At 42.4% G+C, this 15,246-nt stretch overlaps 1 protein-coding gene across 7 annotated transcripts in view; it reads right to left on the reverse strand.

The window, feature by feature from the left end:
• Positions 1–15,246, reverse strand: part of CACNA2D4 (calcium voltage-gated channel auxiliary subunit alpha2delta 4) — a 301,745-nt gene that overhangs the window by 11,096 nt on the left and 275,403 nt on the right. For 5 of the 7 annotated variants that reach the window (XM_053255008.1, XM_053255007.1, XM_053255005.1 and 2 more), the window contains 3 exons: positions 11,380–11,432; positions 5,859–5,914; positions 3,764–3,784 (listed from right to left, as the gene is read on the reverse strand). In XM_053255008.1, the coding sequence (XP_053110983.1) occupies positions 3,764–3,784; positions 5,859–5,914; positions 11,380–11,432 (130 nt within the window). Of the gene's footprint in view, positions 1–3,763; positions 3,785–4,361; positions 4,785–5,858; positions 5,915–11,379; positions 11,433–15,246 lie in introns of those variants that run through there. The other 2 variants (XM_053255010.1, XM_053255006.1) reach the window with 2 other exon arrangements.

Here is a 15,246-nt window from a genome sequence, read left to right on the forward strand (position 1 = left end):
ATCCCCAGCAGCAATGCTATTGTGGCTGGGGGTGATGGGAGTTGTCATCCAGCAACATCTAGGGACCTAAGGTTGGGAACCCCAGCACTTGCTGTCCCTCTTGGTATCATGTGGATGTAGGCAAGGTGCCCTACATGGTAGCAATCTTCCCATGCTCAAGTCCAATGCTTCAGTCATTAAGAACATTGGCTCTTGCAGTCCTATAGAGATTCATTTATGTGGGCACATTTTCCCCAGCCTGCTAACCACATTTTAACTGAAGCAGAGGGGAATTCAACAAACGGCTGTAGTTCCTTTTACACAGCAATAACGATAATAAGATTACACAGTCAAGAAGACTGAAGGAATTCAGTCAACCGCTAATGTTGTGGCAGGACACACTGTTAATTATTGCCACATTTAGGACAAGGGTCCCCCCCCCCGCGAAAGTGCCTTCAGGTTTTACTTCACAAATGCTGAGTGAAAGGGGGCAAATAGTCTTGTTTGGTGTGTGTTTTTAAAGTATCCTATGCTAGAGGGAAATAACTCCCTCATGTCGGTTTTCCACAACACTGTATTCAGTGTTGTTACAGTGTTGTGGGAAACCGACATGAGGGAGTTATTTTGAGTTGTATGAGCACCAGTTTATTGTCAGCAAAGCTGCCCTGTTAGCCTTGCAAGCTGGGAATGGCACCTCCACTCCCTCTGTGAGGTTGCAAAGCATCCTGGATACATACTCTCTCTGTAATACATTCTGCTTTGCTGACCTCCCTGAAAAATCATTGCTACTCATGTGACCACTTATTTAGAAATAATATTGTGGACATAAGAACAATGATACTCAAAGATGTTTTTATAATTGCTGTTAATGGGAATTAAAACAACGCCACACAATTTGATTAACTTCTACCATGCTGTATGGGAACCTGAAAACTAGTTAATGACCCTTACTTTCTCTAGGCTGCGAAAGACATTTTTTGGGGCCAGACATAACTTGTTCCCTTCTGCAGAGTAGATACACCACTAGTGGCGCGAGCCTGCCCATGTGAGTCAGAGAAGATAGAAACGATACAGCATGTTTTGTTATATTGCCCTTTTAATAAAGACTCCTGTAGAAGGTATATCACCCCTCTATTGTTGAGGTATCTTGATAGACTGGAGGGGTTTTATAAAAATTTATTGCTTTCAGATATAAACCACTCAATAACCTGTATGGTAGCTAGATTTTGTGTAGCAGCAGCGAAAATACATAAACAAATGTTTCAGTCATGATGCAGTTAATTGTAATATTCTTATTTTGCTATTGTTCTTAAACTATGTATTTGATGGTTGGTCAAAATAAAGATTGATGTGATTTGATTAACTTCTATCAGGACATGTTTAGGATAGGATCGTGGCCCAGGTGACCTTGGAAATACCCTCAAGGGACACAGTTTGGAGCGTCTCCTGTTGAGGCTTCTAGCTACATCTCATTTAGCCAGCTAATCATAATTACAGAGAGTTATACTATTTGTTTTGCTTAGGAATATCTAGTCAAATAACTGAAAAATCACCCCTTTATTGTTTCCTAACACAGACAAGCCATTTATCAGCTAGCATCTGCCGGAATGAAGAATTATGCGCAATAGCTGCTTGTTCAGATGACCTGTAATAATCTCTGCTTTCCCAGCACAAATAAATTATGAGAAAGTTGAAAAAGCTATTGAAGTTATTCTGGTGACCAGAACTTGTGTATTTAGGCTTGTCTACTGTATTACTGTATAACAGGGCTGCTCAACTTCGGCCCTCCTGCAGATGTTGGCCTACAATTCCCATAATCCCTGGCTAGCGGCCACTGTAGCTGGGGATTATGGGAGCTGTAGTTCAAAAACAGCTGGGGGGCCTAAGTTGAGCAGGCCTGCTGTATAATGATTTTACAAGAGTTACAGTGGAGAAATTACCATCTGTGCCCACATTATGCTGGGCACAGGCTGTTACCTTCTACGAGATCCTTGCCCACTTCCACTATCCCTGCCGAAGATGAACCAGCTGTAGCCACCTAACCAAATGCATGTACCCTCTTGGTACAATAAAGGAGCAGGAAAATATGATGCCTACACAAACCCTTAGTCCTCCATATCCATGGTACAAACACTGGCAATTAGAGTACTTTATTCAATAAAAGTATATATTTTTGTAGCTATTGGGAATGCAAGAATCTCCTCCTGTGTGTCCTTCTGAGCTCTGTGTTTGGGCTGAATGCTCTGCGGATTATGAACCCTTTCAGAGCACACATCACGGCACACATTACAGTAACTATAAAACCTACTGGAAAATTGAGGTGGTACTTAACATTTTCAGGTTAGGGGGTACTTGCTCCTTAAAAGGAGAAGAGACACTTGTCCTAAAGGGCACCTCCAGCAGCCACCCTCATGCCTTAAGCTGCCAACTCTTGGCTGTTTACTGGCAGCAATGTGGTTTATGGCAGAAGAATGTTTGACCTGACCTGACCCTTTTGTCTGGGTCCTTTAGATGGAGAAAAGAACATTCTGCAGTTGATACGCTACCAAAACAAATTCCCAGACACTTATTGTGAAGACAGATACAAACTTCAGAGACAGCAGCTGAGATGAATGTCCCAACTATCCAGTGGACAGGCCAATCTTCACTCCATATAATCTCATATTGGTATGCTCCAAGGATATGAGATTACAGATGAACAGCTATCTAGGTAGGTCCATATCTTGTAAACCTATTTAAGAACATGAGGAGAGCCCTGCTGGATCAGACCAAAAGTCTAAACCAGCATCCTGCTCCCAGAGTGCCCATCCTGCAAACAGGGTGTGAAACCCGCAAGCAAGGCTTGAAGGCAATTGTCCACTATGCTGTGGTCTCCCAGCAGCTCCCCAACCCTCTATGCTGCTGTTCCCCTATTCAGAAGTGCATAGCCTCTGAACATGGTGATTTGACAGAGCCACAGTGGTCAATGCCCATGGACAGGCTTATCCTCCATAAATTTGCCTAAGCTTTTTAAAAATCCCATTTAACCTAATGGGGCATCACCATCTTTTGTGTAAGTGAATTCTATGAATTAATTACACATTGTGTAAATAAGTATTTTCTTCTGAATCCATTGCCAATCAAGTGGACAGCCCCAAATTGTAGTATTAGGAGAGAGGAAAAAATGAATAGGAAAATGGAATGAATGAAGAACTCTGGAAAATCCATAGACTTTTTAAATATGGACATGCTCCTCTTATAATGGACTGAGCTCATTGGAAACTATTATTAAATGCTGGTGCAAGACTTGCAAAGATCAATATAAGATTATCTTAGCAGTGTAATAAAAGAACTTGCATCCTCCACCCCTTCCCCATTATCTGAGTTAATTTGCAAAGCAATCCACTAAGAACTGCTGCCATGGAACCTTCAGTCATTTCAATTAGACTTCTGTGCATTGCACAGGATGTTGCTGCTGCACATGCTACATACATCTTATATCCCTATAGCTATGGGTATCCTTATGTTCAGCATCAGAGCTAGACCAGGAAATATGCAAATACGTAGTGAAGTATTCTGATCTTTGTAGTGAGTGGTATCATGATAACAAAACAAATAGTGACATTTCTATTTCCAGCTGGACAGTTGCAAGTAGGCCCAGCATGGCTGTAACATGGAAAACCTCACAGCAAGATTTCTGCTTAATCTGCTATGGATGTATCCCTTCTATTTCTAGGAGACGCAGTGCTCTTTTTTCTTTCTTTTCTTTTTTTGCCTTTTGCTATATTATGACAATTCCACTTACCATGATGGAAAACAGACTTGGCTGTGCAGGTCACATGGCATAAGACGTGATGAAGATGGATCCATGGTTCACAAGATGGTGGCAAAGTGGCATCATGAAGACATATGGAAGGTTATGAATGGGAGGGATGAGAAAGAAAGAGAAAATGACATGATGATGAAATGAGGATGAAGATATCTGGACACATCTTCCCTGACAGCAACGATGGGTGGAAGGCAACACATCCATCAAAGTTGGAATTCGATTGCCTTCCAATTAACCAGACGGCTTGTTTTATGAGAGCTATCCTTGGTTGTCTGTTCTCTTCAGTACGGCACAGATCATTTCCCTTCTCTAACGTTTCTCTGCAAAGTTTATGTGCTTCAAGATATTTGAAACTGAATGCTTTGACGTGTACACCTTTACAGTTTATATGAAGAGTAGGCAATGCCTTCAGCATCAAGTACAACACTGGAAGCATACTCTACACTAGAGGGGCACAGATAGTCTACCTGTAAGTAGTATAATAGTGTAAGTAATATGATTTATGTTACAAATCTAGTGCTTGAATCACTGGGGCCCAAAGGGGTCCTGGACCCCTTACTTTTTGTGACTGTCTCCTTAGCTACTATTTTTTTAGAAGGCTGCTGGTGGAATGGGAGCAGGAGGCATAATTTGGCAAACATTGGGGGGACCAGGAATGGAAGTTTGGATATTTCATTAAGGGATCCCTCCCTTTCTCCTCATATATATGAAAATATACTGCCTTATTATGAGTCAGACCATTGGTCCAACCACCTCACCGTTGTCTGCAATGACTGACAGTGGTTCTCCAGGGTTTCAGTTAGGAGTCTGATGCCAGGGATTCAACCTCGGCCCTTCTGCATGCCAAGAATGCACTCAACTACGGAATTATTATTTCTATAATTTGAACTCTGCATAAAATGGAAGGTTGCCAAGTCATGGATAGTCGTATCATATGGTGTTGGGTATGCAGATGGTTATATTTATTGTAGGAGATTGTTGTTCTGAAATGGTAGCCCTGAATTTATAAACAACAGAAGAAGACTTGAAATTGCTGGTATTTAGAAATAGCACAATACATTCAGACTTAAACAACAACAACGCCTCTGAAAACATGGCCATTATGTTTTCAAAAGTATCTCCACAATCATGAGGGACTAGAACTGTACCCTTGAAAATAAAATAAAATAAAATAAAGCTGAAGATTCCATAAATCTAAGAGCTCACAGACCAAGTAAAACTTCCTCACACTACATATGATCCATAGGTCATACATTACTCATCTCCTGCTTTAGACAACATACCACGGTGATCTCACTGACACTCTCCAGCATGTCCACCAACCCATGCATAAGTGGTAGCCCAATAGATTTCATGAACTGCCTCAGGAGAGAGTAGTCAATGGTCTTCCACCCACCCTTTAAGATACAGACTATGAGGCTATTCACATGACTGCATGGACGGAAAGGAAGGGTTCAACCTACCTTACAGCAGACGATCATGTGCAGCCCCTGTGGTGCACAAGCCATGCACCCACACAACCTGCAATGCTGAGAGCAGCACAAGTAAAAAGAGGCCGAGGCTCGTTATCCCGGCCTCTGCATATCCCACAAGGCACTGCGCAATGACTGTGGTGCTCTGAGCAATTCCCCTGTTAGACGGGCACTCTAGGTGCCTGTCTTTGTGTCTCCTCAGCTCCATGCCAAGGAGGTACACAAGCCATGCAGCTGGGTTAAGGGAGTTCTTGCTCCCTTAATCTCAGCTAAGAGCCAGGCTCAGGGGTTAGGCTGGGCGGGAGTGCCGGGATCCACACGAGCAGCCTGCCAGCCCAACCTGCCTTAGGCTGCTCGTGAGAACAGCCTCTACGGCTGTGAACTGACCCAGAAGTCCAAGTTATTAAACCTGCCAATATATCCCACTGGATCTTGAACAGAGGTGAAATGGAATTTGGAGACTATATTCTCAGTGACTATAGTATGATGATGCCTTTGCACTGTGCTAAACTGCATTACTATGTGTAACTCATTCATCTAAGCCTGGTGGCCGCAAAATGTGTGTGTGCTGCAGGCTGGCTGTATTCCTGCATACTCACCATCTGCCAAGTTGTCTGAGTGCCAGAAGCTAGATATGTTAAACTCCAAAAGGAATCTGTCAAAAGAGGAAAAGGGAGATGTATTTTACACTAGCCCAGAAGCACAGAGGTGTTATAGAGGAAGGCAAGCAGCCCTTGTGACTTGCAGTACTCTGAGTTATTAAACTGTAGGAGAAGCCTAGAACAGACCTTGAGATTCCTTTCAGTTCACACCATATTCACTTACATAAAATCCCCCTCTTTTTCATTTTGGAATAGATAATTATGCTGTAATCGTAAAATAAATTACTAGCAACTCCTATGGCAAGGCTGTCATTAACACAGTGCTCTTTGGGGCTGGGAGGGAAGTGTCCTCGGTCACCTTCAAAGCCATCTGCTCAGCAACAGTGGATCACTGGTATCTGGTATGCAGCAACAGCTGTGGAGTGTGCCTAGCAAGTTAATCTCTCCAAAAATCATGGAAGTTGGCTCTTGGCCCAAGTTCAGAGGGGTCTAGATCCATGCTTCAGTCTAGGCCCAATATAATTATTGATCTCAGTTGTGTAACCAGATGTACTCCTGAATCTACTTTTCCTGCCCTTCTCCCACCATTGATAGTGCAATCTGCAAAAGTTGCCAGGTAAGGCTTCCCAGTGTTACAGGAAGAGAGTTTCCCCTCCGCCATCCTTTGCTTGCATTGAACAGATCAAACCACTCATCAAGTTTAGCCAGATTTGAGAAAGATGGCAAATCAGCTGCATCCATTTCTTGAGATGAACAACTTCAAAATGGTGGTACATATGCTGGTAACCTCCAGGCTGGATTACGGCAATGCGCTCTATGTGGGGCTGCCTTTGTATGTCATCCGGAAACTGCAGTTGGTCCAGAATGCGGCAGCCAGGCTGGTCTCTGGGTCATCTTGGAGAGACATTATTACTCCTGTATTGAAAGAACTACACTGGCTGCTGATAAGTTTCTGGGCAAAATACAAGGTCCTGGTTATTACCTATAAAGCCTTAAACAGCTTGGGCCCTGGGTATTTAAGAGAACGTCTTCTTCACCACGAAACCCATCACCTGTTAAGATCATCTGGAGCGGTTCGTCTGCGGTTGCTACCAACTCGTTTGGCCGCTACCTGGGAACGAGACTTCTTTGTTGCTGCCCCTGGACTTTGGAATGCGCTCCCTGTTGAAATAAGAGCCTCCCCATCTCTGGCAATTTTTAAAAAAGCACTGAAGACATATTTATTCACCGTCCCACTGTATGGTTTACCATGCTTCTCTCATTTGTAAAATGGGAATAATTAAAACTGCCTACATGATTTATTTTTATTTATTTCTTCAATTTGTATACTGCCCTTCCTAAAGTGGCTCAGGGCAATTTATATCAAAATAAAAAATACATAATAATTAAAAATTTAAAAAACCAATTAAAAGCTGAGTAACATTATAATTAAAACTAGATATCATTAAAAGCCAGGCTAAATAGATGGGTCTTTAAAGCTCTCCTGAAAGCCTGTTATATTCATGGGGAGCACATTCCATAACCTAGGGGCGACAACAGAGGAGGCCCTATCCCAGGTCGCCACCAGATTAACTGGTAGCACCCGAATATGGACCCCTCCTGATGATCTCAATGAGCGGTGGGGATCTTGTACAGAAAGGCACTCTCTTAGGTAACCTGGGCCTAAGCCATTCAGGATTTTATATATAATGACCAGCACTTTGTACTTTGCCCAGAAACATATGGGCAGCTAGTTCAACTGATTAAGAACAGGCATAATGTGGTCTCTCTGGAATACCCAAGACCAATCTGGCTGCTGCATTTTGAACTAACTGAAGTTTCCGTACTATATACAAAGGCAGCCCTACACAGAGTGCATTGCAGCAGTCTAACCTGGAGCATACCAGCTGGTGTACCACTGTTTTCAGGTCATTCTCCTCAAGAAACAGGTGGAGTTGTTGAATCAATTGCAGCTGGTAAAAAGCATAGCTGGCCACAGCCTCAACCTGAGGCACCAGGGTGAGACCCGGACCCAAGAGCACTTCCAAGCTACAAACCTGTTCTTTCTGGGGGAGTGTAACCTCATCCAGAATAGGAAGTTCTATCCCGTCTTGCAGATTATGACTCCCAACAATGAGCACCTCTGTCTTGCTTGGATTCATCTTCAGTTCATTATCCCTCATTCAGCCCATTATTGCCTGTAGGCAGGCATTTAACGCCATTTCTTGATATTGATGACAAGCAGAAATAGATTTGGGTGTCATCAGCATATTGATAACACCCAGCACCAAATCCCCTGATGACATCACCCAGCGGTTTCATGTAGCATTGGTGACAGCATGGAGCCCTGAGGGACTCCATATAGAAGCTCCTGATAAGAAAAGCATCTGTCACCAAGCACCACCATCTGAAATCTATCTGAGACATAGGAGCGGAACTACTGTAAAACATCGCCTCCTATGCCCAAATCCCTCAGGTGATCCAGAAAGATAATATGGTCGATGGTATCAAAAGCCACTGAGAGATCCAAAAGAACCAGCAGAGTCACTCTTCCTCTGTCAATTCCATGGTGAAGATCATCTATCTGGCCGACCAAGGCCATCTCTACCCCATAGCCTGTTCTAAAGCCAGTTTGAAATGGGTCTAGATTAATCAGTTTCCTCCACTTGGAGCTGGCCAGTCACTACCCTCTCAATCATCTTATCCAACCAAGGGACGTTGGAGACTAGCCTATAATTATCCATCACCAGAGGATCCAAAGTGGGCTTCTTAGGAAGGGGTCTAACCACCACCTCCTTTGAACAAGATGGCATCCTGCCGTCCCTCGATGAAGTATGATAAGGTCACTGGAAGCCTCTTGGACAGTACATAAGAACAGCCCTGCTGGATCAGGCCCAAGGAAGCCCATCTATGTCCAGCATCCCGTTTCACACAGTGGCCCACAAGATGCCGCTGGAAGCCACAGGCAGGAGTTGAGGGCATGCCCTCTCTCCTGCTGTTACTCCCCCGCAACTGGTACCCAGAGGCACCCCGCCCCCAAGGCTGGAAGTGGCCTACAGCCCTCCGACTAGTAGCCGTCAATAGACCTCTCCTCCATGAAATTATCCAAACCCCTCTTAAAGCCATCCAGGTTATTGGCTGTCACCACATCTCGTGGCAGAGAATTCCACAAGTTGATTATGCGTTGTGTGAAAAAGTACTTCCGTTTGCTGGTCCTAGATTTCCTGGCAATTAGTTTCATGGGATGACCCCTGGTTCTAGTGTTATGGGAGAGTGAGAAGAATTTCTCTCTATCCACTTTCTCCACCCCATGCATGATTTTATAGACCTCTATCATGTCTCCCCGCAGTCGTCTTTTTTCTAAACTAAATAGCCCCAGATGTTGTAGCCTAGCCTCATAAGAAGGGTGCTCTAAGCCCTTGATCATCTTGGTTGCCCTCTTCTGCACCTTTTCCAGTTCTACTATGTCCTTTTTTAGATGTGGTGACCAGAATTGTACGCAGTACTCCAGGTGTGGCTGCACCATAGGTTTGTATAAGGTCATTATAATATTAGCAGTTTTATTTTCAATCCCCTTCCTAATGATCCCTAGCATGGAATCGGCCTTTTTAACAGCTGCCGCACATTGAGTCAACACTTTCAATGAGCTGTCCACCACAACCCCAAGATCCCTCTCCTGGTCAGTCACCGACAGCTCAGATCCCATCAGCATGTACTTGAAGTTGTGGTTCTTCGTCCCAATGTGCATCACTTTACACTTGCTAACACTGAACTGCATTTGCCACTTTGTGGCCCACTCACTCCGTTTGGAGAGATCCTTTTGGAGCTCTTCACAATCAGTTATGGATTTCACTACCCAAAAGAGTTTGGTATCATCTGGAAATTTGTCCACATTGCTGCTTAACCCTACTTCTAGATCATTTATGAATAAATTAAAAAGCACCGGTCCCAGTACAGATCCCTGGGGGATCCCACTTCTTACTTCCCTCCATTGTGAAAACTCTCCATTTATACCTACCCTCTGTTTCCTGTCTTTCAACCAGTTAGCAATCCACACATGTACTTGTCCCCTTATCCCATGACCGCTAAGTTTCCTCAGGAGTCATTGATGAGGAACTTTGTCAGTTCCTACAGTACAGGAATGAATGCACCAGAGAAATGCTTCTGTTTATAGTATGCCTGCACTGAATGTTTCTCCTCAAAGCTCTAACATTCTAATGCCAAACATCTGATGTCCACAAGTCACATTCCCTCTGTACAGGGACATGTATGACAAAAGAGGGCACAGCCTACATGAGAGAAAGATATGCCAACATAGCTGTATTTTCAAGAAGAAATTGGGTGGAGAAAGAATGCTTGTTTCTTCTCTCTCTAATATTCGAACTAAAGCACTGAACTGGAAAAGAGGTGGCTCATGTGCAGATATTCCCTTGTTAAACTAGGCCCCAGATGTTTTATTAAGCAGGCCCAGTGGCAGAATTTTGCCATGGTTAATATGACTCATCTGACGCCTCCATCCTCTGAGCCCCAGGCTCCATTCTACCTGATGGTTCCATCGTGCTGCATTGTCCCCAATATTTATTGCTAGCAGCCTGGGGAATAAAGGCAGTTCTATAGTATAAGCGCTTGTGGGTTTACTCATCATGGCTTCCCTCAAAGAATTCTGGGAATTAGCTTGAGGAGGGTGCAGGGAATTCTCTGAGATATTTCTAACCCCCTCAAAGAACTACAGTCCCTAGAGTTCCCTGGGGAGTGGAAATGACAACTAAAACTAGTTTGTCTGGAATGCCCCCTTAGTCTCATGGCTCTGAAAACCCACTGATGTATCTGAGCTCTACATTTGAGAATAACTGGTCTGTCTACACGGTGATTGCACCTTTCTTAGCTTGTATATCTATTAAAACTGTCAACTGCTTACTTTTTATTAGTTGATTAATCATTTGCATCCAATACATCCATTATAGTTAAATAAACGTGCATATTTAAATATGCTTTTGAGTAAGTTTGTTTCTTGAGATCCCAAGGAAATGTAAGTAATAAACAAAAGCTAACCCTGTTAGTAGGAAATGCCGCCTTTAATATTATCTGTTTCATTCCCTAGTACAGTAACACATCAAAATCAAAAAGTAAACAAATGTGCCCCCGACTTGCAATCCCACCAAATAAAATTTGTCCTCATTTAAGCTCTGGTCAGACATTATGTTGTACCTGTATTCAGTCTGTTCACACGCACATATTTTTCTGTTAATGACAGTACTTGTGTTCATTTTAAAAGTGAACCTGGATATAGACCCCCTAAAACACAGGGTACAGGTAGGAACTCTACTGCTGTACAGTACAGTGCAGAATAAATATGCCTGCATTCAGATCTGTAACTGTACACAGATTGTACAAGTGTTGAACACAACGTGTGAATGGGACTTTATTAACCAATTTAAAAGTACTGGTAATCAGTGATTTACTGATTAAACCAATTAAAGTTATAGTTTCTGTTAATGCAGTCCTCCCTCACCCAAGAATTTGAAAATTTCATACTCACATGAGGAAGTCCGTTATCAGCCACTTTACTGTTGCCAGGAAGGCATAAATGGGCTGTTAAAAAGAAAAAAGAAAAAGATAATGCCTAAGAAGAAAAGGGAGTATCCTACAAAGCCCACAAATCTAGCCTTGTTCCCTAAATAGTCAGTGAATTAAGAGTTGCGCTTTAAGAACCAGCCAGCAATTGTGCAAAATTCATCCAAATATGTCAGTCTTCCTCATTATCAAGAATAATTCTGGAAGGGTCAAGAAGTTTATCAGAAATATGCAAGATACTTTGAAAATGTAAATTACTTTACAAGCTCTCTCCAATTGAAATAGCTTCAGTAGCTTACAGAAGGAAGGAGATAAAGCTATTTGTGAGGTTAAGAGTTTAGAAAACATCTCTGTTCTAATGATGAACATGGAATGTGTTTATACTTCAGTGTGGAGGCAACCTCTCCCACAAGCATTATGAGTAGTCTTGTGGTATGTTGTAACTGCACAGTAGTTGAAGAGTAAAGTTGCGAGACCCTCAGCAAGGCCTTAGTAAAACACTCAGAGACGTGAGTAAAATCACAGCCAAGTTGTATTGAGTTGAAGGACACTCACAAGATATAAAGTCCAAGGCCGGTCCAGATACATGTAAAGTTAGATACACGCAAAGCAGAAACATAGATCGCAGCAGCAGGTACACAGTGTGATGTGAGTCACAGAGTGGACAAAGGACTCTTACATAGGGTCTGTATATTTACTGGCCCTAGCCAATCACATTCAGTCATGCTTCACTCACATGACCTGTTACATAACCTCTGCTTAGATCCACCTGTCAGCAGTTTCTATCTGATTAACAACATTAGTGACTTGCACTTTGTGTTCTAGCACTGCCTTACAGGAAATCCGTTCTTTTATACATCCTGACACCCCTCCTATTTACTGTGAGGTGGTGCGCAATCCCAGTTTTTCAGTTATTTCATGGTGCTTCATGGCACATAGGGGCATTGTCATGATATCGGCTAGATTACTTTCCAATGTACAGTATTTCAATTCTATTATTTGGTTTTCCACAGCTTGCTTAACATTTTGGTATTTTATGCCAATGTGTTTGCTCCTGTTTTTTACTCTTTCATTCTCTGCTATTTGAATACATGTTTGGTTGTCTTCACATACAGGAATTGCATAGTTTACATTTTCATCCATTTCTTTCATAACCTGTTTGTACCAGATTAATTCTGTACATAAATCTGATAAAGATGCATATTCAGCTTCTGCTGTGGAAGTCGCAATGTTGTTTTGGCGTTCTCCACCCAATTAGACTCCCTCCGACCAATATCACATATCCAGAAGTGGATTTTCTGTCATATATGTCTCCAGCCCAATCACTATCAGCATATGCTTCTAAGTTAAGGCTTTTATCAGGTTCTATATGTAATCCTTTGTTTTCTGTACCTTTAAGGTATCGCAATACACTTTTTACTCCAATCCAATGTTTTTGTGTAGGTTTGGAGGAAATCTGCTTAATATATTTACCGCTGTTGAAATATCTGGCCGTGACCAATGTGCCAGATACAAAAGGTTTCCTATAACGGCTTGATACAATTCCACATCTTCAAACATTTCACTTTCACAATTCTCTTCACCAAGGAAGTTAGTTACCATAGGTGTTTTACACCTATGTAACTGCTTTACATTGTTCTAGTTTACATTCTTTTAACAATCGTGTTATTGTTATTGCCACACTGTCATGCAATTGTGTTTGTGCAGTTCCAGCATTTGTGCAGCAGCACATATGCACAACCGTGTGAACTACTAGCATGAAGCAGCCTCTGCAGTGCTGGCCCCACCTGTGGGATACTGCACAGCTTGTCACCTACAGAGTTTCTAGCACTCACGATCTTGATGAAAGTGTTGAATGTATGGGCAGGTTCTTTTGAAGGTGTTAAGCAACAAAAGTATCCTTTTCTATTGTGATGGAGATATAACGTATCTCCAGCACTTGACAGATATCACACTTGAATATAAGATTGAATGAAACTCAAAATCATATTTGAATCAAAATCTACCAAGGTCCCAGGTTCAGCCTGTCTTATGTTCTCTCCATTTGTGCTTTTTATGGCTTCCACATTTAGTTCTGCTGGTTGGCAGACATCCCCTGCAGACACTCCCTAATAAGTGTTAATTTCTGCTCAGCAGTTGCCCTCCTTTTTCTCTTGCAATCATGACTCATGTCATTTCTAAAGCTTTGCTCTAATTTGAAATGGTAATGAAAATTGCTTTTGATTGGTTCCAAATCATCTGATGCATGACATCCAATCGAGATATTATTTTTTAGAATGGTGTGGGTTTTCTGTCTCTCATTGTATCTGTTAAGCTGGATTCCAAAGAAGTTTATTTTGCTCTCTGGCTGAGAGGAAAAAGCCTCTGCAAACGGATGAGTTACTTTCTAAATAACTTTTCTAACCAAGATTTTTGCCTCAACGTCTAGCAATTTACCATTTCCAAGAAAGTAGGGGCACAATTAGACACAACATGGAGATCCATGAATAGGATCTCCAATATTTATTTATTAGTTTCAACTGAATAGCAGCCATGGTGGATGGAGCTGGGGGAGGGGGAGTTTACTCCCTCCCCCCGTTCCATTTTTCCTTGTTAAAATCATATACGTTCCCCTTAAGCTGCTATTTGCCCTGTGGTGGTGGGCAAAATACAAGTACCATATGGGGACCACAACAGCTTCATGACTGGAGGTATGATTTTTCATAAGGAAAATGGAGCAGGGAAAAAGGGTTAAACTTTCTTCCCCTAGTGCCATGGTCCCAATCCAAAATGGGCCTCCCAATGGCTGCTACACAATTTTTTTTTTAATAGCAGGGGGACCTATTCATAGATCTTCCACCTCCCATCTAGTTTGGCCCTCAGATTTAGCTAAGTTAGCAAGCCATCTTTGTACTCTGTTTTCTTACATGCCCGAATTTATATTCTATTTTTGTCTTTTATGCAAAACACTCTTGCCAGGCAGTGACCTTATACTACTACAACAACAAATATTTATACACCGCTTTTCAACAAAAGTTTCCAAAGCAGTTTACATAGAGAAATACTACATAAATAAGATGGATCCCTGTCTCCAAAGGGTTCACAATCTAAAAAGAAGCATGATAAGCAACAGTCACTGGAGGTACTGTGCTGGGGGTGGATAGGGCCAGTTACTCTTCCTCTACTAAATAAAGAGAACCAGCATGATAAAAAGGTGCCTCTTTGCTCAGTTAGCAGGGGTTACTACTTAGTACTGGGTAGAATATTCTTTAGAAGAATGAACAGTTAGATAGGAAAGCCTTTCTGCTAAATCCAAAGAAGCTATAATATAAGAGGACTATATTATAAGAATTCTAACTAGGCTAAGAGAAGCCTCCTATCTTAATTTGGGAGCCATAAGCACTGCCAATTGGCCATCGTGAGAATTCTACAAGCAGGGTAGGAAGAAGGGAAAATGCTTATTTGCGAGCTGGGTTCAGAGGCAGGGACTGCTCTTCCTCCACCTCCATTCTGGAGCTGGGTATAAGTTCTGGGCTCATTGTTGCTGCCTGCCTCCATACCCAGCACGCAGATGATCATTCCTTCCTCCTCCTACCTTGCTGGTAGAATTCTCATGATGGCCAATCGAGAGTGTGCATGCTCCCAAATTAGAGCAAGTGGCTTTTCTGCATTACTGGTGCAACTATCAGGGCAAAATATAGAGCAGATCAAGCAGGTTGGATGTACGTTGGAGCACAGCTGTTTCAGTTCCAACCTGTGGACTTGCATCAGTGAAGAAGTGTTCCTAAGAAAGCAGAGGATTTGGAGAAGACCGAGAATATGATCTCTTTTTACTCAGCATAAACTTCCAGTT

Source organism: Hemicordylus capensis, chromosome 5 (assembly GCF_027244095.1).
Source record: "Hemicordylus capensis ecotype Gifberg chromosome 5, rHemCap1.1.pri, whole genome shotgun sequence".
Lineage (NCBI taxonomy): Eukaryota > Metazoa > Chordata > Lepidosauria > Squamata > Cordylidae > Hemicordylus > Hemicordylus capensis.